Genomic DNA, 25,976 nt, shown 5'->3' with positions numbered 1-25,976 from the left:
AGAATCCCAGGTAGCAGACAGCATGTTTCCCACAGTCACGAAACACAGGTTCTTCTGAAGACAGCTCTGCAACTATGGAAAACACCCTTAAGATACAGGGATAGGAGGTTATTAAATAAATAAAGATTTTTTTTTTAATGGAAATACACCTATTAAAAGCTCACTGGGTAGAGGTTAATTCACATGTGCCATCTCTGAGCCTCAAGGATAAGACAGATCATCTTGGAGCACAGTTGAGATCAGTACTGGCCTCATGACCAGCAAACCACTCTGGGGAAAGTAAGGTTCAAAAATGCAGCAATAAAATACAACTGCTGGCCCATCCACAGAGCCTGAGGAGACCAGCTTAAGTGAAGAGAAAATATTTGGATGAGTGGCTTGCTGGTGAGATGAAGGATTGAAAAAGTCCTTCCCAAAAGACAGTGCTCTCTGGCTCCACACATATGCCTTGGCACCAGAGGAGGAACTACCTCAAACGGTTGGCAATACTAAGGGGGGGAGGAGCCAGATCCTGAAGATCTCATTAAGGGCAAGCCTTCCTTGCATTTGCAAAAAGTGGTAGGGAAGAACCAAGATACAGCTTCAAGTTTAAAAGTAAGCACTCAGTCCACTGAGCCACCTGATACAATTGATGTCCTGGCAAATGTGTGACAGCCATGCATGTGCTTACAGATCTAGGGATACGCAGTCATCTTCCCCTTATCTCAGCTGAGTCAATGGTATTAAAAATGACAGAGCACTCTGTTACTGAATGCACGCAAGGAAACCTCTGCTTTTCAGATCCACAGAGACATCTTAAATTTCCAGAAAGTCAGAGTCCAAGATGTCTGTACTATCAACAGGAACTGGATAAAGAATTCATCTCAAGTAATAGGGCTGGAAATCAGCTCTTGTCTTCATTTGTAAATTGGAGGACTTGGGCTGTTTAGGCAATGTATCGTTGTTTAAAATCCCTTAATCTTGTGATTTAAGTCATTTTGTTTTCTGTGAATGCTTGCAGCAGCCTACTGATACACTTATCAGGACACAATACAACATCCTAAAGCTGCCCCTTCTCCTGCTTCTGCCAGCAGTTTGCTGAGTGACTGCACACAAGCCACTCGGAAGAAAAGTTTCCAAAAGGCTGCCTGAGGCTCAGAGCCCCAAAGGAACTTCAGGTGTGTCCTTCCTCCTCCTCATCTGAGTTCCTCCAGCATCCCAGCACCTCACTCCTTTGTTTCAAGACACAAACCCTGCACTTCTCACATGTTCTGCCTCGCCTGGCTGGCATTCATTAAAACCTTAATATCTAGTTGTTGGTATTCTGCTGCATCTCCAAGGGAACTCCATTCATATGTTGTCAGCTCTTGACAGTTCAATTTTACTGGCCAGACAGGCTCCCTGACCGACACCCATCTTTTACTGCCTCACACAGAGGAAAATATAACCCTTTTCACCCTAGTATTATAAAAAGTAGGTAGGCAAACTGAGCCAAACAAAGAAATCCCTCACAGTCCATGGGAAAGCTTGTTTTTTCAGTTCACTTAGTGCCCAATGGAGACTTCTTGTGAAAATTGGAAGTGCCTAAGTGTGTTCTCCCAACCCTGTATATATCTGTTCACCTATCTACAAATGTCCATCCTAAGTCATTTATAGTATACTAATAAACTCAACGATGTCTTGCAACAGCGAGTTCCACAGGATAATTATACTTTGTACAAACAAATCTTTCTTTGTCAGAGACAGACTTAAAAGTCTGTCTTAAAAGCTTTTCATTCTTGCCCTTGATTGCTTTCAAGGCAGCTTGGAGTAAACAAAACAAATATCAAAAATTTGGTTGGAGAAGAAAAAGCAGCTTGTAACCAGCTACACAAAGTGAAACGTATGGTTAAACACCTTGAAGAGATTTTGACAGTGGCCTGTGCAACTCTGAGGAAGAAAAGCAGGGAGTTGTCTGAAGCCATTGGAAAGTTTTGTCTAAGCTTAGATTTGTTTGGATGCATTGAAATTTCCCTGCACATGTGAGTGTGGTAGGAAGTCTTTCACTACATTCTTCCATGGTCAAATCATTCAAAGCAATTTTGCAATAGTGCAGAGTCAATATAATTTATAGCAAAAAGGAGTAGCTTGATGTCAGTTTATGTTTCCCCAAATCCTGTTTTCATTGGGCAATTATCATTTTAGTGGAAAGGTTCCAAATGTCTTCAGCTTTCTGGAGAAGTGCCCAACTGTTGTATAATGTTAGGGTAATTTTAAGCCTATAATTTAGAGAGAGGAAAAAAAAAAAGACTATTTCTGTCTGAATCTGTCCTTCAAAACACTAGCCTTGGAGAGTTACACTTCGGTTTTCAAAGCAAAATGCCTGACTTGTGTATGAAAATACATGGCCACTGAAGAGGTCTCCAGCAGGAGAAAAGGAAGAAAACTGCTCTAACCAACAGCAAGAGGAGCAGAAATAAAGCAAGTGCTAAAAGCAGAGCACATCCTCTGACTAACCCTGGTCAATTTTTAAAATGGCAAAAGTCCAAGGATGGAAGGAACACAAGACATACTGCCCTTTGTTTACGTATGAGACAGTGCTTAAGCAAGTTTACTCTAGCTAACTTGCACAGACAAACCAGATATCCCAAATCGTTCTGTAATTTAGAAGAAACATAGCCAGATGCTACAACATTAGCCTCATCTAGTCCTCTGCTCCTGGTGTTGAACTTCCCTAGTGGATGTCTTTATAGGTTTTGGTAGGAAAGGAGGAGGATCTAGCAACTAAGAGATTTAAAGGCATGTTCCGAGGGTAACACCCAATTCACTTGCGCTGACACCTGCGCTGCAATCATTTACACATCCTGGACTGTCTTTCAGGCAGAAATCCTTGCAGAATTGCAGGGGAAGTATTATGTGGCTTAAGACTGTTTTGCTGGAACATAAATGCACTAGAGACTTTCCCAGTCATTAACGCATTTCAGCATCAACATACCCGATTGCCACATTTGTAACAATCCCATAAAAGGAGGCCAACCTCAAATGCACCTTCTTGTTCTTCAAGCTGAAAAATTTGCATCCAGCTGAGGTTATCATCTGAAAAAGCCATAGTGAAGCTAATGCAGGTTCTGCTAAATAAACTGTAATTACTCTCCAGCTGCTGCACACAAATAGCCACAGTGGTTTTATTTACCTTATAAAAGCACTTGAGCAGCTGGATACAGTTTTTAGAATACCAGAGTGTCCCTAGAAAGACACAGAGGTCAAATACCAAGTTTGGGGCTGCTTGTGGGATACCTGCAATTCATGATGGGAATAGTATTTCTAGCTAAGTCTACAGACCTGACTGAAGCCCTCCTCACTGGGTTATCTGTCAAGCACATTTACTGGGAACAACGCCAACCAATTAATACATAATTGCTTAGAGAATTCTCTACAGAAGCACAGTTTACTTAAACATTTCTTTTTAGCAGAAGTATATTCTGAAGTCTCTTTAAAAGCAATGGGATTGAAGCATATGCCTAAACGAGGGTCCAAGTCCTGTCCCAAACTGCAGCCTCAGATTCCTTTACCAGCCTGACCTGCATTCAGTTACAATAAAGCTGTGCTCAGACTTCAGTCGATTTTACATCCCAGTAAGCTCTCTAAAACTGACTGGAAGAAAAACAGAAGAAAAACAGACATCCCAAACCAAGAAATAGCCTACTTATGGGGAAAGCTCATGCCAAAGCAGAGCTTGAGAGAGGATGTGGCAACACTGCTCTGGGAGCACTAAGCATCAAGCTGTGGTTTTCTATTAGCTGTAAAAAGCTTTCTACCTCCAAATCTCATGTCATTTACATTAACCTATTTATTTATATACTTGTTATCTAGTTGGCCACACAAGTGTGAGAGCTGTGTTCCTGGAGTTAGTATTGCCACAGTTTCAAGATGCCCTGGTTAAATCTATATGCATTGCATTTAAAGCCACATACCTGCTTCCCTGATTTGCCCTCCTTTTACACACTCCCCATCTTTATGATACAGGTAATAGCAGCGACTGTGCTATTAACTACCACAGCACTAGAGACATCTACCCCAACTCCACCAGATAAAAAACAGTGCTTGTCGGACAGTCTGAGGCTGAGCCAGGAATATCAGATGGTTCAGCTAACATCCTATACTGGAAACTTTTTGCAATTTTTTTCCACACTATTTTTAAACAGTTGAAACACACAGTGTCATTAAGTACCTAACAGCCTGTTGGCACAAAGATCGCAAACAAGAACAAGCAAGACGGAAGTCCTCTGGGCAAATTCCCTCCGAATCCAAAAAAACTCAGGACATAGACAGAAGAAAATAAACAGCGGAAAGGGAGCTAAGGGGGGGGCGGGGGGGTCATCTCATGAAAAGCCTCAAAGAACAATGAAAACTTACCTATAAAGATCTCTGCAATCTTTTACCTCTCTGCAAATGCCACAACTGGCTCCACATAGCACTTCACACACACTCAGAACGACAACGGCTCCGCACTCCTTTACGTGCAGAGCAACAAGGTTTGTTTAATGCGAGCCTAAGTGCTTTTCACCAGGCTAAAACCACCACGCAAACACAGGGAACAGGTTAGACTGTAAAGAAGGTGAATAGCAAGCACCACGGTACGTGCTTGGATAGAAATGTCGCTACGCGCTCCTCCCTCTGCCTGACACAACCAAATAAGAAATGGAAGAGCACTGCCACCCCAGCGCTGCTAAGGGCCAAAGGTTTAGAGTTTGTCAGCATCTTCTGTGTCACCAGTGACACCTCAGAGGCGTCTCGTGCGAGAAAGCTGCCAAACTCCGAGACCAGCATTTAAGCACAGTTTTTCACCTCACTTCAAGCGATAGCGACAGTCTGTCTGAACCAAAAGACGAAGACGCCAGGAGAGACATACCAGCCTGGCACTGAAAAGTGCATCTCAACAGAGCATGTCAGGAGTGTGCACTATGGAAAAGTGGCAGCATTAGAGATACCCAGAACTCCAGAGAGGTGGGCAGATGAGCGGAGTTAGTCGAGTAAACCAGGAAAATGGCATCACTGAAAGGGACACGAGCACTGCCTCCTTTTGAAGTGCACGCAAACACACAGAGCAGCGACCATCACACCGGGTATTGCACAGAGAGAAACGAACACACCTCTAAAGCAGAGGTGAGATGGAAAAAGACAATACCACCTTCAGTGAGGATTTCCCAAATGCAGTTCACCTGGCCATGACCACCAATATACGGCAGTAGCTGTCATCTAGCAGGCGCACACCTTCTGCCTTTCAGCCCCAGAATGCTATCCCACCCAACCTCCCCAGACTGGGACCGAAACACCAGACACTGTCTTCCCTCACCCCCAACTTGTCTCGCATTTTGGATGGCCAGCTCAGTCTTCCTGCCTCTGTGGCAGACAGACACAGCTCCAGATGGTGCTAATGCAGTCCCTCGGCAGGCCCTCCTGGAGCTCCTGAGGGCCTGCACCCTGCCAAGGTTTACTTCTGCTGGAAGGAGCTCATATACCACTTTGCAGAGTGGCATGTACCTGTAAACTGTCTTGGAGCATGAGTTGCTATTAACAGCAGTCTTGCTAGTCCTACAGCAACACAGAGATATACACTACACTGCTTCATCAACAGCACAGATCCCTAAATTAATTGGCCAGAGTTTAAATGACTTCAAGCAGACCTAGTTCCTCGATACTGCAGATGGAAGTGGAGGTAGAGAGAAGTCCATGCTATACAGAAAGCAGATGGTCTTTTAACTGTCTCAAATGATTTAATTCTCTTTTGTTGCCAGCACCACCAAGGCAGCTATTAAATGTTCACAGTGGAAAGACCATTCTGCTCATCTGCACTGATCTTGCTCACAGCACAACATGCAGCTGCACTCTGGTACCAAGTGTGGAAAAACATCTAGGTCTCAATTTTGAAGGCCTTAAGTGACAGAGATTCCCTCACATCTCTTGGAGAGATGTTCCAGCTGTTACTTATGTCCTGTCTTCTCTGAACTTTGAACCTGCCTAAATTTCATAGCTTCCTTTCACTGATCTCACTCTGCAGAGTCAGGTTGGGTGGCAGTACCTACCTCACCGCTTCTCCACAACCAGATCATGCAGAGCAACCAAGTAAACACAGCGGCTGGAGACCAAACAGTGCCCAGACTACACAGGGACAGCCATAGTCAAGTGAGCAAGTAGTGCTCTGATTACGTATGCTTCAGTACAGGTTAAAGAGGTCCCGTGAGCCATGCTAGTGCACACACAAGATGACCCAGAATCCTTTGCGGCCAGGCACAAGTACAGCGTAGGACGTTAGCTGTAAATTCAGCCTCTTTGTTGCTGTAATCAAGTCAGGCTCTTAGCTCACCACTCTCTCTCCTTTGGGAATCCGGCAACTTGTTGCTCAGGAAGTCTGCTCTGCGCTGCCCATTACTTCTGCTCAGCTCAGGTCCCCACCCAGGACTTCCAAGCAGATCACCAAGCCACTCTAAAAATAGCCAGCTCACAAAACCAGCTCTTGGCCCTAGCCACTCCACCCTCAAGTACAGAGGCTATATTGCCTTCTGCAAACAAAAGGAGAATTTACTCCTCCATTTATTTATAAGCTGCTTATTCACAGTTTGCAAACACAACTTCTTTTCAGATGAGGAGGTAGGGGAAGAGTTTGGGTTTTTTCTTCTGGTTCCATGTTGTGCAGTGCCAAGCACCTAACCTGGTAATTCTTTTACCACCTGAGGCTTCTCTCTTTCCAGCCCTCACATCTAGTCTTGTGCCTAACTTGTCTGCCGACATGCAGAACATGATGCAACGCCGTTCCTCTGTCACACTGAGAATGCAGGTGTGCTGGTAGAGCCAGGCATGCACCAGGTGTATTCTGGTTCTACTAGCATATGGCATCTTTATATTAATATAAAATGTTTGTATTTTCTTTACTCCGCTTCTGACTCATAGCATATCTAGATGACAAAAGTCATCACTGGACACCTTGTCTAGGCAAGCGCCCCCAGCTTTTGGCTATGCTGGCAGAGCAGTGATAAAAAGAGAAAAGCAGTGGGAAATGTTTCGCTAAAGACAAGGCCAAAAGTCTCTGTCTTGCTGCCTAGCCCCCACACTACTGATTCTTTAGTAAGAGCTCACACTGCTGCTGCCTGGCTTCTAGCTGCTTCTCCAGGCTTATGATGGAAATGTTGGAGAAGTCTTCTTCACCACAAAATAAGCAAGGCATTAGTACACCTTTCACAACTGGCTTCATGAGTTGCCCCCAAGCCACAAGTTAGTTGATCAATACACCAGATATCCAGAAGCTAAAGATATATCTGCCAGCCAACTTTATAAAACATATGGAAAAGACCGAGACAAAGACTTCCTGTCCAAAAGTGCAAAAATTAAAGTAATGGATCTCTCCATGGCATTTGTCCACACCTACCAACAGGAATTTCAGCTAGGCTAATAGTTCTGCATTTCAATCACCAGAAAGGCTGGAACAGTAAAACCTGGAAGCTTTCAATTTTTGTGCTGACAGGCCTGAAGAAGCACGGAGCCTTCAGTGCAACAGATGGTGCGACAGCAGATGTGCTGGGTTTAAACTCATTGAGATCCACTAGTAATAAAGAAGTGGCAATGATGGCTTTAGCAGTCCACCTGCACTTTTAGGTGACCAGTCTGTGCTGAAGCTATCATTACAGCACTTAAGCAGGCGCCACAAAGATACTAGCTCATCAGCACCAACACCCACATCAGCTCTAGGCCAGATTCAGCCTGGCCTTTCAGGGTTAGGAGAGTGGTGTGGGACAAGCTGAACACGCCGCGTCCCCTTAGCTCATTCCCTGTTACAGGCTGTCTGCAGGACTCCTGGTAACAGAACTCCTTGTTAGCTCCCAAGGAGTTCAGCTCAGCATACACATATGCAGTGAGCTGGTACCAACTACACATGCCCTCAGCTCTACCCAAGAACACAAGGTGCAATCTCGGTTGCAAGCACAGACATTCAGCATCTCCCACAGCTCATGCTGGTCACTGCATCCTGGAGTACCTGGTAAGACTCTAGTGAGCTAGGAAACTGGCTGAGATCCAGAAAGATTGCTTGGAGGGGTCTGCTTTTCCCTGTGTGGACTGGCAGCTGATGGGCAGGGCTATCTTTTATGGTGGTGGGGAGGAGAGTATGGAGACTCCTGGTCAGCTCATGCAGGGAAAAAGAAAGTAGAGTTACCAGCAAAAGCCGCTGCTGTGGCGCACTAGAAAGGCTGCTACAGCATCTCTCCTTTACCAGCAGGGACTCCCAGAGGCTCTTAAATCATCTGCCAGAGAAACAAACAGATGTACCACAACAACCTCCTGTACGTCCCTGCATGACCACATCTCTGATGGGATGAAATTAATTTCTGCAGGAAAGGAGCCATGCCTCTGGTTTAGCAAATCCCCTCCAAGGCCTGGGTCAGGCCTGAGCAGCAGCAAGATCCCACTGCTCTGTGTCACAAAATACTCCAAAGGGTTTCCTGGCTCTCTAGGAGGACAGAGGAGGGAAAGATGCCAAAACTAACCCCCAAGGGACAAGTTTTATTACTAAAGAATGACTAAAACAAGTCTTGTTTGCTATGTGCTCCTCAAAGGTATCTGGCAGATAACATCTGACTCCAGAGAGCACAAGCCTACTTCCTTGCCTATTTTAGCATACATATCTCTAACATGCAGTCAAGCATTAGTTACATGTTTTCAGATGGATTTGTCTGTCTCTATTCTTACTACTTTACGTTTTTCATTTTGCTGTCTGAAGCTACAAACTAGCAAGAAAGTTAAGCTGGGAATTTGGCAGAATATATCCTCTGCAAAAGAAGCAAGTCTCTTGCTTGTTTAATCCCACAGTGATGGCGCAGCTGGACCTGTTCTCTTTATGCCTCAAAAAAATAAAAATAAAAAAATCACATATTCTAACTTTAGCCCCACACCTCTGGTTGGCATATTTTAGTTACCTGGAGTTAAGAGTCCAGAAAACTCATGATGTTACAATTCTCACCTCTACTACTACGCAATGCTTGCACACTTTGACAGTTACCTGTTCACAGGTGGCCTCTGAACTTCAGGCTAACATGTCTTGGCAGTCATAACTCTCTGCTTTTCTCAGGTTTTTGCACCTCAAGACAGAAACAACTAAAGCAACGGGAAATGTGTTTAACTCAAGAACCAAAAGGAGGCTCAGAAGGATTAAACAATTTGACCCTTTTCTGTAAATAATTTAATGTCAAGTACCGGGCCCGGGGTGGGGTGGGGGGATGGGATTAAAGAGTGTTCAGCATTGACCAAAAGTTTACAATTCAAAGTTCAGAAAAGCAACACAGCCAGTCCTGTTGAGTGCACAGATGCAACCACTTGTACTCCGTTTTCACATGTCACCAGCAAAAAAAAAAAAATCTAGCCTCGGACCCGTGTACATCAATAGCTACTCCATGTTAGTCTTGTAAGGTAACTACAATATTTTTTGTTACTACCCTGCTTTGATCCTAGGCATTACAGAAGCCTTCAAAAACATGGACATAAGCCCAAACTTTTACGGGGTTAACAAAGCCCAGCACCTCTAACATCTGCACACCAGTTTGGAGAAAGAGAGCTAAACAAGCAAGTGCAGAGCAATGGGGAATCTAAAAGCAACAGTGCCTTATAGAGAGCTCTCTGGTCAAGTGATAGAGCTTGCTCCCATCTGAAAGAATCTTGGAACAGCGGAGAGTGAACTTCTTTAGTCCTCTACCTTGCATCTGAGTTAAGACAAGCAGGTATTTCCTTATTTAAAACATTGTGTGGATTTTCATTTCTCCAACTGCTCCAAGGCTGGAAGAGGAACAATATTCTCATTTTATTCTTTTTTTTGCTTCTCAGGCTGGGTAGTGCCTCATATATCTGACTCCTACCATGTATTCTCCATTCATAATGTCAGGCAAGGAATATAACCTGCATAGACTGAATTAAACAGAAAACATGCTACACAGCCTTAACATGCACTCAAACACTGTGCAATCAAAGCGTTGTGTGTGCCCCCCCATCCCTGCTCTTGCTACAGCAATCAAAGCAGTGGATTTTCCTTAAGGGGTCTGCCAGCTCAGGTTTCAAAGTTGATTGTTTCCCTGCACAAGAACACAGGTTTACTTTAAAAACAAAACAAAACACAAAAAGCATAGCATTCTCCCCATCCTCCTAAAACTCTGAAGCTGCTTGTTGTTTGTAGACAGTGCTGCTTTTAGAGTCTAAACAAGCAAAGGAAAAAATAACAACAGAAAAAGAGCACTATCTATGCTTCTCACATCATACTGGGGTGAACAGGCTGTATTTTACTAATTCTGCCAAAATTGCATTCAGAAGAGTACTTCAGCAGAAGTGTGCACACATGTGGACACAGAATAATGTCCACATGACCTGCCAGAGCTGATGACAGAAGGCAGAGCAAGCAGGGACAGGAAACTGTTACATAGTCTGCCCCCATCCTCCCCTTATCTCTCGCTCAGCACTGACATGCCAACCCCTGTCTCCATGTGACATACAGCAATTTGTACTGTCATCCATTTGTTGAATTTTCAGAGAAATGTTATACTGTTTCCTGTATTTGGGTGAGATAATTCTGAAAGTTTTTTGTTTTTTTTTTTTAAATATTCTCTTAGTTCCCTCTTTTAAAATCTTTCAGCTTGAGATGGAATAGAAAGTTTAACTAGAGCGAGGCTGCGGATATATGGAGTCATCCCATGCTACCTGTCACCTCCTGTGCCCCCGTCTGTATCCACATGCCAGCATTTGTCTGACACTCAGGCTGGAAGCTCCTGGGTGCAAGGATTGTTTTTCTACCTTGTGTTTGCACAGCACATAGCACAGAGGCCTTCGCACACCGATAGGTTTCAGGTGTTTTAACAGCACAAACATGAACTGCGCAACACCTTGGGGATTTCAAACGGATGGCCTCTCCCAGTCCCAGCTTCTCATACCAATTCTGTAAAAAGGCAGTGAATATTTTTGCAAACCGCACCAAGGCCAAGGAGATCAGAGCCTGTTAAAGCCTAAAAGTATTCCTCTCAGTTAAGGTCTTTGGGAATTGCCTTACAAAAGGATTGCTGTGTTAAGTCACACAGTGATAATGTCTCTCACCTAAACGTTCATCACTTGCATCGTCAATTAAGGCTTATGTCTTAGAGGTGCACAAAATATCTAGCCCTCTCCCCGCTACAGAACATGAGTCTGATTTGGCTTGGAAAAGGAACTCAAATAACCATCTAAGAGAATTCACTCAGTCAGGAAAGGACAAGTTTTTGGACCTGGAAAGATGCAGCAAGGAAGTTAAGAGTAAAATTCATTATGCTTTTCATCTTTGCTGTTTTCAGCAAAGGCCTTACTACATGAAACTGTTCTCTAGCCTGCACCAAGGAAGGGTTCTCTCGCAATGCCTGCTGTTTGCTCATCTCTGTGTCCTCTTTTCCCCCTCTCTCAGGGCTTACCTGTAGTCATGGGTGAGGGTGACGCAAGACTCCTCCTTCCTTAATCTGGCCAGGAGCGCTCCACCCTCTAGCTGCAGCTTGACCAGCCGTGCATCTTCGAGAACGTTCTTCATCAACTGCCTGTAATTCCTCAGCAGAACAGCTGCCTCCTGGAGGGAGTGCAAGAGCGAAACAAGCTGTTACTGCAATGTACAGGCAATGAGGGTACAAGCAAAAACCCATGCCCAACCCAAAACATGCACAAACCACATCTCAGCCCATTCACCTTGGCCAACCCTAAGAAAGAAGGAGGTTGGTTCCCATGGCTGTTTCTCTCAAGCCGGCCAAGCCCAAAGCGATAAACAGCATTCCTTATGCTTTTGATTTTCCAAACAGTACACAACTGAAACCCAATTCCTATCGCTGTCCACACTCCATTTGCTGGGCAAAGTAGGAATAAGCTTTCCACTCACAGCTAGCTCCTATTGATTCTTAGAACCTGGACCTGAAGGGCTGCAAGCTGTGGGACAAGGTGCATGTGAAGGGTTCATGGATACACATGCATGCAGAAAGGTCCAGACAGGCCCCTGTGGCATCTTCCATTGTTTTACTGCTGGGACACTTGATGCAGAGCTGGCAGCAATTTCCTTCCACGGCAGCTTCTCAAAAAGAGGGGACATAACATATCTGCAACAACACTGAATAGTTCTCAATATTCTCCCTCTTCTTGTCCCATTCCAAACTTTTGCAAGCCTGGCACCGCAGCACAGCCTTGACCTTGTGAACACTGATCATGTCGGCATCTAACTTTATTCCACATCATTCAAGCTAATCCGGTACAGCAGAGCCTTGAGGTGGCTGCTCAGTACCAGAGCCACCAAAGCTGGTTCCAGCTACAGAGCTGTGGCGCTGCTAAGGAAGCCTGGATAACCAGAAGATAAGAATTATAGAATTCCTTTCAGACATGCCCACAGAGAACCTGAGCCAAAGAGAGGAACAGACTGATGTAGTCAGCTACTCCCTCATGCACACCTTGAAGATGCGTCTTGCTTTTGTTAACAGAAAGCAGCAAGTGCATAGCCACATCAAGATGGTACCCGGGACATCTGCAGAACCGCACGTCAGAGAGCGTGGCTTTCATCCTGCACATTTTTATGGTGTCAGAAGGAACAGTCTCTTGTACAGACACCTCTATTGTTTGTTTCAGACAGGAGGTTTTTTAGTTTTAGCCATCAGCCTCCATGATCATGAATCTTGGCAACAAGCAACTGCTGTAATTAAAGGGTCTCTGCTTTATGTTCATCCTTCCAGTGCAGCATAATCTTGCCTTGCCCCTCAATCTGACCGGCTCAGTCAATTGAATCATTGAACAGCTTAGTGGCAGAAGGAGAACAAATATCTGTTCTCATTTACCCATCTTTCCCTCTCCTTCGCTCTCTGGAAAAGCAAACTGGGAAAGATTTGTGCAGCACAGTGTTTTTCTTCTTGACTAAAACCAGTATCAGCAGGAAACTCACTTCCCCTCCTTTTGCAACAGGTTCTTCAGCCAGGCCAGCAGAGGTGGGGGAGGAAAGAAGACACACTTTTGTAAGTCTAGTGCCTTCCCTAAGGTAATTTCTACCTATACCCCTCCGGGGCTAATGTAGATCAATGCTCTTTGGATAGAAAAATGATCGAATCCTCATTATGCAAACATCCCTCCCTGACACAGCTAAAAATGCAATTCTATTCTATGCTGGCACATCTTCAGAAACCCAATTACAGACAACTTTCCTGCAGGGCAAGAAGAGAAACAGCTGAGCTTGTTCCCTGTGCTTTGCCCTCACTCCTGCCTGGCCATGAACTCAGCTGTTGGCTCTCTTTGGTGTTTCTATTTCCTACCAATGCTATTATTTTGTTTCTATTAATTACTCATCTCTCCCATCTCTTCTCTTTTCCCCCCCTTTTTTTTTGTTTTTCAAAGACTTCACAGGTCAAGAGGAGGTCTCCTGGGATGACACTGAGGGATCAGAGAACACCTTGCACTGCCAACAGGCTCTACAGCGCTCTCGCTTTATTTGGATTAGGTTCTACTAGCCTTGCTTCCCTAACACCTCTGCAGTGACGTACAGTGCTCAGACCAACCAGCTTTCAAATACAAAGATACAGTTTTTCTACAGCTATCCAGTCCTCTGCTCTCTTCTGTCCCAGGCCCACATCTGACAGAGGACATGCTTACCTCAGCTCTTTCTGGTAATCTTCCAGATTCCACATTATAAATGGCTCCCTGGAGGAAGGCACAAGCACCTTGGCATCCTTGTAGCAAATGCTCCAGCTTCTACAAGAGGAAAGGATCAAGGTAGAGTTTATTGTCTCAAGGCTGAAGATAAAGCTGTCTTTTCAGCTTGCAGAGGGTTAAAAGGACAGATATCAAGAGAGGATCAAACACATTAACCCAAGGGTTCAGTTATACCATCCTGCAAGGCTGTATCAGCCATAAGAGGCCTATCAGTCATAAGAGGCTTCAAACGCATCACTCTGTACTAAGGCCTCTAAACAGACCTTACAAAATTGCATACTCACAGGATGTCTGAGCCATACTTTAGAGAAAGGAAATCAGAACACTTGAGACTCGCATTCTTCTACTATTAGGCACTTCTTATAACTTTCCACTAAGATAAATTATGATGGCTGCATTTTGGAGGAACAAACTTTAAAACAAGTACTTGGGATTTTCATACTTTAAATCATTCCTCTTCATATTAAGAGTAGTGTAAATTAAAGGTTAGGAATCTGGCAGGCTTCCATAATTAGAACTAAACACCTTAAATTACTGACAAATTTGAAATTCCTTCTCTTTTCTGGAAAAGAACAAGCATGTCACAGGAGCTGAGGAGACTACTCTTTAGAAAAATCACCAGTTTAAGCCTAAGGAGTGTCAGATGCCACCCTCTAGTCACTGAAATCAGAGGAGGGACAAACAGCTCTTCCAAAGCAGGCTCTCTCTCTCTCAAAAAAAAAAAAAAAAAAAAAACCAGCTGTTTGAAGCTGTTCCCAGTCTGGAATGTTGGAACAGCCCCAGTAGGGACAGATGAGAGGGCAGGATGCAGGTGAGATCACCAAGACAGGAAATAAATGTTGTTTGCCACACAGCAGCAGATCTAAAGCAGCTGAGCACGTGGGTCATTACCACATACAGTGCATCATATAAATAGACAATCCATCCATACATCTCTGCACTACCTTCCTTTGGTAACATTTTGCATGTTAAAATGCAAGACAAAGGAACAAGAGGTAGTCTGATATCACGCTCCATTTCCTTCAAGAACAATCCCTGTGCACAGACCGAGCATCTCAGCTCTCAGGCTTTTCTCGAGTCTGCCTAGAAAACTAATTCATATCCTCTTGCAAAGCTTATCTGCTTCCACACTGCCAAATAAACCTAAGTCTCACATCCTATCCTAGGCACCTCAATTAGGCTTCTGTGTCTCTACTGCATCAGCAGGACTTCATAGGATTTCTTTTAGACTTGAGTTTTAAAATCGGATTCTAAAATGAGTAGGGAAAGAAGAGTTAACACTGTGCACATGCTAAGCTTAACTGCTGAAGCCTGCCACCAAAAGCGTGGTGATATCATCAGTGTTATTTTAACCAGCTTCAGATGCTGTGTTGTGTACCATGCACCACTCTGGGCAGTGAGATCAGAGCTGAAAGAAGACAAAAATCTTTTGGAAGTAGAAGTGATGGTTCTCTCATCCACGAGGGTGAGCAAGTGAAAAGCAATGTGAAGACAGCCAATTTGTGTGCAGATTTACTGAGATTTAATCCCTTCTAGTCTCAGTGTGCCAAATCATGTCTCAACATAGCTTTTCCATGGGGCTAATGCTCCCTCCACAGCACGAGCATACACAGCTGGGTGCTGGGGTCACAGATACTACTTTTGTAGTTTTCTGGCAGTCTGCACATACCCTGCTGCCTGGCCAGCAATACCTACAACAGTCCTGCCAGGCATCACCAGTGTGCATTGGTGACTGCAGCACCCTTTGCCACAGGGTCATCTTCTTTATAAATTGTGGCTGGTGCTGCAGTCACAACCCCTGTATTCCTGAGGCTCAGCCTGGGTCAGCTTAAACATTCCCACACAGTGGTCCAGCCTCCCTGCATCTTGGCCTGCCTCTACTCCACAGCTGGGTAAGGTTCATTGCAGATCTCTTGATCCATGACTCCCCTGGAGAAAAGCACAAGGGTCAAACAAGATCATGGTGACGAGGCATACTCAAAGTAGCCGGACAACGGGGGAAGGGTTGCTGGTACTGCCTCCTACTGTTCTCTTAGTCCTACTTCTCACTAAAGGAAATCTCTATGGGGAAGCTTTTGTTTCCTAGCCCCGCAAGGCCAGCTCTGAGAGAGATGAAATGCTCCACTGGGCTGAACCCTCTTCTCTGTATATTTAGTTTAAATGCTTTCTAAAGAGTTCAAATTTAATGACAATTTTGATAAATACTTGAATTATAAATCAGGGAGGAAAGAAAAGTTCCTAGAAGTATCTGACCAGACTATCAGCAACTTCAAAGCTTCGTACCTGCCAGGATTGCAGTTTTCACTGAGGAGCTCTTGGCTTACTCTGGGGAGCCTGCTCCAAAACCAGCAATCTAACCATTTTTACTATTCTTGAGTGCTTGACTGTTAGTTTAATGGCAACATGATATTAGCATATTCTGCTGAGATTAGCATAAGAAGTCTTCTGCCCTTTAGCCTCTAAGTACACCTGAAGAGAAGTACCGCCGTACACCACAAACAAAACAACCTGTTTCCTTCTGCCCTTCAAAATATGGTCAAATCTGAATTCATGCATTTTAAGCAGATGAGTTAAGAACTAAAGTTACAGTTCCTGCAGTCATGCTAATAGGGCACAGGGTGCATCCATTTTATGGAGACAATATTATTATCCTTTTGATAACAGATACTGTCACCCATATACATGGCTGTTACAAGAACTATCACTTTGTCTTACAGTGCTCTGGATTCAACTGTTCATGGACTCCTCTCTCTTGCCTCAATTCACTTACCATGTCATTTCTTCTCTCAGATACCCAGGAACACATGACAGCTCCAAAGAGGCAATTAACAGGTGCAGCACATCCCACTTACCATGCGGAAGCTTAACCAGTCCTGGTGGCAGTAAGGGAAGGTCCCATCCAGTTCTAGAGGCAGCTGTGAACTGTCTATATGCTTATGGAGGGATTTCATGGAGGTGAGAAGTTCAAACTGCACAGGAATGGAAGGAATAAAAGCACATTTGCATTAAGAAAGAGCACTGAGGAGAGGCAAGGAAGGTTAACAAAACACAGCATTTCTTTATCCATTAACCTTGCATAGAAACAAGGTGCACACTTGGTATATATCTGCAATATGAAGAAAAAAAAATCAGCTCAGTCTCAGAGCAGCTTGTTGTACAGTTCAGTGGGCGAACCCTGAGGGAATTCAAGCTGCAACATGCTCTTTCACCAAGTGAAACATCTGTGAGACAAGTCTGGCAGCAGTCAGACTTCTCTAGAGCAAATACCTCCTAGTATAAGCAGAGCAATTCCCTCATATGCTTAAACATTGTGCTGCAATTCACATTTGTTTGGAGAGTTTGAGAAATTAAATCCAGCACCCAGCTTCCCTGTTTTTCCTGGAAAAACATTCTAACAGAACAGTCTCTGCCCCATCCTCAGCTCTCCAATCATCACAGTGGCTGTTTGCTCACAAATGTTTCCAAGATCTTGACGCAGATACTTTCCTTCTCTGAAGCTGCAGAATCTCAACAGAACATTTTATACCCACCAGAGAAACAGACAGGTGTTCCTGAAAGCACACGGAAACCAGTCCGGGTACCAGGAACCAAGGTGCAGACGTTTAACCCTACACACATCGCTAAGTTTCTACTTCCTTATGAAATGGACATGTTGCTTCCAATTCCTCCCGCATGCCCGTGCCTTTATTAGTCTTTGCTCTGTTCCCTCCTACACACTTTGGATTCGTTCAATGTTTTTAAATAGTGTCTCCTGTAGCTCTCCCTGTATGAACATGTACCTGCACACAGCTCTCTCTCACTTCAAATTCTTTCACATGGGAGCAAAGAGGAAATGGACTAATGGCATTTGTTACCCATTAGCCTTTCAGGGCTGCACATCGCACACACAGACTTCTCCTCCGAAGCAAACACAATGCTATTGACAATGTTTTCATGCACAGAAGACAAGAGGGAGGTGCTGGCCTCTCTGAAGTCAACAGGGTTTCAGTTAACACAGATTTTCAGTCCACTCTTGTAGCTCTTAACTTTCTTCAAGCAGAAGGAGATGACCAAGATGTGGAGTCTGATGCTCTGTTCACTCACCACAGACAATTCAGAAGTGGCTGGGGCTGAAAGCCTATGTTTCTTATATAGCTGTGGGATACCAGGGCAGATTAAACTCAAGTGTGGGTGTTAAGTGGGTTGTAATGCTTTTCTCTCCCCCATTAGCACCTTCTACTAACCTTTCCAGACATTTTAGCTGCAAAGGCAACACCACACACATACACACCTCCTCTTCCCCCTCTTGTAGAAGCCTCTCAGCCACTTAGAGCAGCAGCTATGAGGAGAGGAAGCATGTGGGGTATGCAAAAACCTAGGAAGCAACAAGTACCTTCACAGAACAGAGCCCAGGATTTAGCATAATGTGACCTCTTCCTGAGCAAGGATTTTCCCCTTATTAGTAGGGGAGCACGAAAAGCATTTTAATTACTGTTAATTCAGTAGGACTCCTCAGTACAGCTATCCATTCACCCACCCACAAGAACCCTGTGCCTTAAGATAAAGGCTCCAGTAAACTGGCGTATTTATGGAGCATGTTAGTGAAGGACTCAGCAACAAAGAAATAGAGCGTTACTGAGATATGTTCAGCTCGCGTAAACTTTACAGCCCCATAAATACCATACCCGTAAGAGACCACAACCATAAAATACAGAGTACAACTATACTGGTTTCATGTGAGAATAAACACACATTACTGTAAGAGAAGTCCTGTATTTAACTCTGAACAGTGACATCAGCAGCTCCCCAGCAACCTCTGGACAAATGGTTCCATTACCTGTCCTGCTGTTGGCTTCTCCATCCGAAAAGTGAGGTCTCTTTCAACCAGAAGCAAGACTCCATGAATACAATGGGGGTCCATGTCCTATAGCAGAACAGAGTGCAAATCCATTACCTAACTGCCTGGCACGCTAAAGAGAATGTACCATTCATTTTAATTCAGTGCAAAAAATTGCAATTTATTCTTCAAAGGTATTTGCACAGCCTGGAAGGCAGTCACCAGCTCTAGGGAAGGCCATTCTACAGAGCACCAGTGCTATGTCCTAAAGATAGTCTGTTTCAGATCAATTAGTCTTGCAGCATTTAAGCAAGCAATGAAGAGGCCAGGTCTTGGCTGTACTAAAAAAAATGCTGCCCTCTACAGAGGGAAATGTCTCAGGAAAAAAAAAAAAAAAAAAAAAAAAGACATGAACCATGTGAACCATGCTCAATGTCCTTTTTTTTTTTCCTGATAATTTCCTGGACACTCCTCCTAACTGAAGGGAAGTTTATTTCCCACAGTGCCAAAAATGTCGTCTTGTCTTTACTCACTCCCAACTCACAATCAAGGAGTCGCATCCTGTTGCTAGTGTCTAACCGACAGAAATTCCAAATACAAGGGACGTCTGGCAGCTGTAGTTCAAACTCTGTGATCCAGGAGCAGCTCTCCAATTATAGAAGCACTCTACAGGGAAGTGAGAAACAGGCACAGAGAGCGACAGCGGGAACAGGGAAAAGTAGCAGAAAGACCCATACTATGGAGAGAGAGGGGTCATTAAAGACACGATGCCTGATCTGGATAACAAGGAGAATGTCTATGTAAGTTGTCATTCCACATGCTTAAATAACAGCCATCCCATCTAAATGTCATAGGAAAGTCTTTGCCTCTGCAAAGATCTCGGAAACAAAACTGTCAAGCAACAAATCCTTACAGCTCCAGCTGTAAGGAACCTGCCATGCAGCAGGCCATGGCAACAGGAGAGCTCTGTTAAAATAAATGCTCCAACACCGTTTAAGGTTTAACATCAGATATGAGCAGCAGAGTCAGAGTACGGAGGCAAGTACCTATTACCCAGCAGAGACTGAGCCACCTAACCTGACACAGCGACCAGTAGAGCAGTTAAGAAACAATGCCAATACAAGGAGAGACAATTCTACAAGTGAAAGCAGCAGGAGAGATTTCAGAGCAAAGGAGGAGATGTTTCTCTCACCTAATGCTAAAAAAGGATCCTTCTGAATGGACAAGAAAACCCCCCCCAACTGAAACACCTCCTAAAACAGTAAGAGATTGCTCTGTCTTCTCAAATCTGAAATAAATTTGTTTCTTCAAAACAAGTTATTCATGCATTCAATGTTATTTGAACACTGATCAAAAGGCCAAAAAGAATTTATTACATAATTATGCTGGGTTAGGTAAATACTAAAGTGCATCTGGAGAGAGGATGAAGAGAAATTATAGCTGTATCAGCAGCTCTGAATTTGTCTGCTGGAAAGGACTGAGGGATAAAGACTAGCCACAGTTTCAAGACAGGTCATGGCACTGAATATTTAATAAATTCCTTTTTTCACAACCCCTCTTCTAATCCAACAGAGCCATGAGACACACAAACGTAGCAATCTGAGTGAAGGATAAAGGTAGTGATAGTGGAACACAAGGTTACAACAAGGGCCAAATGTTTGTTTGTTGCTATTGAAAATAATCTGAAAAACCATTCACAAATAAAGCTGTCAGGGGAGAAGTTCCAGGTCTTCCAACCCAAGAGAAAATGTATTTCCAAAGCAACCAAGTATTTTCCACCATGTTTTTTTTCTGTAAACAGTAGAAGAGAAGTCAGGGGCTGGATATTCATCCAAGTGGACTAAAGCAGTTCACAAGCGAGCTTCAGGAGGCAGGCAGAGCTGGAGGCAGCTGGATGCTACCCCTGGAAACTTTCTGCAGCTTTTCACACAATCTCTTACTACCTTTTGCTAACAAGACCAGTTATCTAGAAGCAAAGAAACATAGCCCCACACATCTAAGTGAGCTCCTCACCTCTCCAAACAGGCCCACTGTAGACAGCAAGGATAGAGGAGCATCAACAGGAGCTCAGATAGCAGCAGGGTGAATACTTGTCTTTTTATTATTATTTTTAAGTAAGAAAATTAGGTACTTCCTTCTATCTTTCTCAGGCAGAAGCTTCAAACCATCGTCTGGTTTCCTGACCCAGACGAAAGCCCATGGCCAGACTTAGCAACCCCAGTACAATTTGAAGCAAGGTCTGCCAGGAATGTCCATGCAGACATGGCAGACCCCAAATACCACACAGTTTCATTTAACGTGAGCACTACTAATAGGGTAATGGGATGTCCCTGGTCTTTAACATCAGGCCAAGGTCCTCAGTACTTCTCCTACAACAGGACATGTAAATATACTCCTTGAATAGCAAGGCTTATAAAGAAGCTTTCTGCTTTGAACTGCTAGGGTATCTCTTTGTCTTCACAGCACACTTTTCCCTTCCCAATCCAATATGCAGATGCAACAGATTACAGGATTAAGCATTTGCACTGGCATGCAAAACAAACTAGAATCTTACTCTATAAAAACTCAGGCAGAGGAAAATCCTGCAGGCATTTGTTTGCTGAAGTCCAGCCTGCACATTCCACTATCAGTGCCCAGTCTACTCACTGACCAAGAGATTGGCCCAGCACTGTTGAAAAACAAATTTCTTCTGAGCAGGCTTCACAGCTCCTGGAGTACTGAGCTATGTGGTGACAACCTGTGATGAAATCTCTCAGCAGCATTTACCTCTGCACAAATCCCTGCTCATTATGCAGCTTCCCACAGGAACAAGCATGATCTGCTCTTGGAACACATACATGCTCCGCATTTCCCTTCATCTCCATACAAAGCTGCCAGAGTTTCTCCTGCTCCTTCCTGAGCTAGTTCTGCGGTAGTACTTCATTCTGCCTCTCCTGCCTCTACTCCCAGTACTGTCTGGGACAGACAGATTTCCAGCAGTGCCCCTCTACCCATATTCTTAAAAAGGATGGAAGAAAGTCTTGCAGAACCCAACTCTCCCCGCCCTGAAGCAGAGAGGATGAGAAACTGTCACCAGTTCACCAGGTGGCTCTAAATGAGCAACACACAGTCTCCCAGTGCTACAAGGAAAGCTAGCTGCAAGCACCAGAAGTTGTCTATTAGCACTTAAAAATTCTGTTCATGCATTCATTCCTGAAAGGTGGAAAAGCAAAAGTATTTCCTCATACTGATAGATTTCAAATGCAGAGACCTGTGGGATCAAGATCTTCGCTTCCCAGAGAGGATCTACAGGGTTAACAGATCTGAGAACTGTGGACAGGAAAGGACTTTGCATTAGGTCATCTGATCCATTCTTAGTCACTGTGAAGCAGTGCACTTCACTGTTGAGTCGAGAGGAAAATGTCCCTTCAAAACCGAACAAGCAACACTGGATCTCAACATTTAACAGATTTCACCAACACTTCCAGAGCAGGCTTCAAAAAAGCCATGTAATTTAAATCTTGTTCATGGAGAGAGCAGAACAGCAGAGAGATGAGCTGCAGAGATGGTCTGCCAGAGATCAAGAGATACTGGGAGATGTGTCAGGGATTTCAGAAAGGACCCCAAGGAGATGGTCTGTTCTGTAACCAAAAGACCTTGCAAGTAAAACATACTGACTATGCTTCTGTATCCAATGGCCAGCAAACCTTGCTATGTTCTAGAAAGCCTGTCTTGCCTAGCTATAGTTATGATCAGTTTTCTAAACTTCTCTGTCCTCATTTCAGAGCAGACGACAGCACTGTGGTGGGATCACAGAGGTAAATCAGAGGTAAATGCCAAGGATCTCCAAAAGGCTCAGAGGAGCCAAGGGATTACCCCTGTGCAATAACCAGACAATAAGCTACCTGAACAGATCTTGTTTATGGAGTCTGCGTAGGAGACAGGGTAAGGACCAACAAACGACAAGAAGAGTGATTAGCCTCTGTCAGTTACTGTTACCTGGAACACACATTCAACTCCAGCAATGCACATTCTCTTGCAGTGCATTATCCCCTGTTAACTACCTGTTGCATTACCCTGATAACGAGCTGCTCAGAGACAAGAAGGCATCCCAGTAAAATCTTACACAGGCAGTGCAGAAAGCTTTTCCCCCCTCCCTGTCCTCCAGAGGGTAGGAAACTTAAGGCTAGAATGGCTTTATTCCTGCCATGCTGTATGAGACTGGGGACTCATTTGTGGTCCAATAGCACCATGTCTCAACATGTTGCTGATTTCTAAATCATCCCGCTAAGACACGGCCATGCAACCTACATGGGCAGCAAAACATTCAAAAGCTTTGGCAAACCCACTGCCACGGCATAAAATAGAAGATGCTTGTTACCTCTGCAGCACTGGGCAGGGCACCAGATTACTCCTTCACCACAGAGAATGAGTGCACTGATACAGCTCACAGCTCCACCCAGCCCGGGGAAAGAGGAGGGCAGACCTCTGACTCAGCCCCAACTCTCAGATGTGTCACTGAAGCATATAAACCACACAGACACCAGCCTCATTAAAATATTGCCCCATTCCAGTTTGCAGAGTTTGAGTCCTGAGAGACACCTAAGTTCTGATTTAAAGGAACACCTGCTTAAACAAGATTAGTCATAGCTACAACCCAGCATTTCCTTTGGCTTTCTAATAGCAGCAGATGGAAGCAATCTGGGACCAGTGGCAACACAACCCACTTGCTTTCCAGGTGACTGACATGAAAGCCTTTGACCTGAAGCAATACAGAGTTACGGCATGTCCGATTCCAATCGTTCACTGACATCCACATCAACAGCTGCATGTGCTTTTCCACCTGGCATGACAAGCAGTCCTCCTCCCTCTCTGCCTTTTTTCTTCTCTGCCTTTCTTCTTCTCTGTAGTGAGCAATGATCCCTGCTTATTTCATACAGTTTCTCAGTGCAGTGGACAACATCTCCAAGCACATTATCATGGACAGCATTTAGACTTGGGTATGGGGCTCTTCCCAGAGGAGACAGAAGAAAATCTGAAGGTGGGGAAGGGCTCACTCCTAACTCGGACTTGCTTGGGTTTTTTGCCTCGTTTGCAGCCTGGCAAGTCCAGGTCACGCTCCCATAATGGGGTTGGATGCATAAGTCCACCTCCCAAAGACAACTGAAAGCCAGGTGGCAGATGGAGACATAAGTGGCAGATGGAGATATAACATCCAACTAAGACAACAAGCCAAAGAAATCAGTGCTCCTTTGCCCAAGCTAAAGGCTCACCTGTAGTATGTTGAACGCCTTGAAGAGAGCAGGAACTGGTGAACAGCGACGAGCATCCACAAGGACAGTCAAACCCAAAGCCTGACATTCTGGTCTGCAAGGACAGAGAAAAAGAGGCCACATTTGTCACCAGCGGACCAAGGCTACTGAAACAGAACTCTCAGACATGGCAGGGTGAAAAAAAAGCATGTTATGGTTTGTAGGGACAGGCAACTAACTGGCCACCTTTTCTTAACCAAAATAAATAAATGGAAAACATCACCTGCATTGCTCGTTTTTTACCTTTGCTATTTCCACCTCACTTTCCTTTTTCCAGTCGCCAGGACACCTCTCACTCAGTACAGAGATGCTGATCCCCTTTCTGGGTAATCCACACAGAAAACCAGTCCTTCCTAAGTGCATTTGGGGCAGCTTGGCTTTACCCACGCTACTTCACAAGAATAGCCATTCTGGATCATACCCAAAGACCTTGCCCAGTATCAGATGCTAAGGGAGAAGCGTAAGAAACAACGCACGTCTAACAGAAACTGTCTCATGGGTTAACCCTGCTCTCTTAAGAAATCAATGGTTTAGAGGCTTCAAATTCACTGATGGAGAGTTAGTTTTACCTCTTAGTACTATAATTATCTGAAAGTCTGAGTAGAGCCTGTGGAGAGCTGGGGCAGAAAGTCTGCCATAGTGGTGCAAGAGTAGCTGTAGCAAACTCCAGCCTGCAGCCTCCAAAAAGGATTGTCAGCCACATGTCAGGGCAGATTTCTTCAAGTCTCCCTCCCCCCAGGCTGGAGGTGGCCCTCAAAGACCATTTCGTAGCACTTTGTTATGGAGCTGCTGCATGACTACCCCATCCCACTCTCAAATCCCATTTTCTGAGCTAATGAAGAATAGCAAGAATGGTTTAATTTATGATAACGCATGTAAACATTCAATGTGTATCTAATTCTTTCACAACATGTGCACAAGGCATACACAGCACAGCCAAAATGCTTACTGTACACAAGCCAGTTAGTCCCAGCAGAAGATTCCCACCTATACAATTTTAGGACTGCCCGGACCAGCTTCCTATGCCAGTAAAGACAGCCTGTTCCATTCACTGCCTCAGCTTCCACACCAACAAAAGACAAAGTGGAAGAGGCAGCAGCTGTCCCCTCCGTCAGACTGCAAGTATCACAAACCTGGGGATGCTGTGAAGGTACAGGAGAAGGCGCACAAGCTCGTCGGTATTGCAGTGGGGGTTTAACCAAGCTGTGTTCCTTGTTGTTATTATGGCCACTGCACGTCCCGATTTATCTCTGGTACCTGTAAAAGAAGAATGTCACAAGAGGAACTCATTACCAAATCCTGGTTCCAGGCATACATGTGTCAGAGACCCCTACTACAACCCTCATCACATTCCCTAAAATACCCCACAGAGCTAGAGATAGCGTATGCTGCAGATCACGGTGGGCTATAAATACACTTCTGAAGCACCTGGCTGCTGCCCAAGAGTGAAGTAGCTGAGCTCTACTTGTCCTTCTCTCAGAGTGAACTTGGACTGCTCTCTTCTACGCAAAAAACACATTCTTCACAAAATATGAAGCTGACTAATGATAATCCCACCACAGGCTTTTGAGAAGAGTAAGAATCTCATAAGCCCAAGACAGACAATCTCACATTCACTTGTGTTACAATATTGCGCATGACCCCAGACTGCCCATCACAGCCACATACGCTCTGCCTACCTCCCATTTCTTTCCTGCCCTACCCCCCAGAAACAAGCATACAAGCTCTGTAGTGCTCCTGGGCTCTCAAGGAGCAAAAGAGATCCAGACAACACCACTGTGCTATCTATATGGTTTATGAAAGAGCTGCTGCAGGTACTGACAATAGTGACCTGGGCCAAAGTGTGGCCCATCTCAAAGCAGTACAGCTCAGACCTGCATGTTCCCATTCCCCTCGCCCTCCACAGGATGGTCATTTTGCTAGCTGATTGCTGTTGGACAGAGAGCATTCAGACAGGTTTGCAGAACAACATGTGTTACCTAATCAGATGTAGCACATGCGCTCCAGGCTGAGCCCAGCACATAACCAGACATCTCGTCCTGAGAGTAAAAACCCCCAAGCAGGACCCCTGAGCTCCTTCCTGGAGGCTGCAGGGTAGGTGGCCCAGGAGCAGACTCTCACCTCCCTGCAGCTCTGGGAAGGGCAGAGTTGGTGCCAGGCTTTCATTAGTTTCAGAACTGGTT

The 25,976-nt window shown here is 44.6% G+C and overlaps 1 protein-coding gene across 1 annotated transcript in view; it reads right to left on the bottom strand.

The window, feature by feature from the left end:
• PLEKHG4 (pleckstrin homology and RhoGEF domain containing G4) overlaps positions 1-25,976 on the bottom strand; it is a 96,892-nt gene that overhangs the window by 32,756 nt on the left and 38,160 nt on the right. The window contains exons 5-10 of the mRNA XM_026080992.1: positions 24,927-25,050; positions 23,755-23,848; positions 18,503-18,589; positions 16,539-16,655; positions 13,627-13,725; positions 11,430-11,578 (exon numbers count right to left, since the gene is read on the bottom strand). Of these exons, the coding sequence (XP_025936777.1) occupies positions 11,430-11,578; positions 13,627-13,725; positions 16,539-16,655; positions 18,503-18,589; positions 23,755-23,848; positions 24,927-25,050 (670 nt within the window). The remainder of the gene's footprint in view (positions 1-11,429; positions 11,579-13,626; positions 13,726-16,538; positions 16,656-18,502; positions 18,590-23,754; positions 23,849-24,926; positions 25,051-25,976) is intronic.

The sequence above is a fragment of the Apteryx rowi genome, unplaced genomic scaffold, assembly GCF_003343035.1.
Source record: "Apteryx rowi isolate R43461 unplaced genomic scaffold, aptRow1 scaffold_531, whole genome shotgun sequence".
NCBI classification, from domain to species: Eukaryota; Metazoa; Chordata; class Aves; order Apterygiformes; family Apterygidae; genus Apteryx; species Apteryx rowi.
Note: the sequence above shows the minus strand (reverse complement) of the source record. Positions and strands in the feature narration are given on the sequence as shown.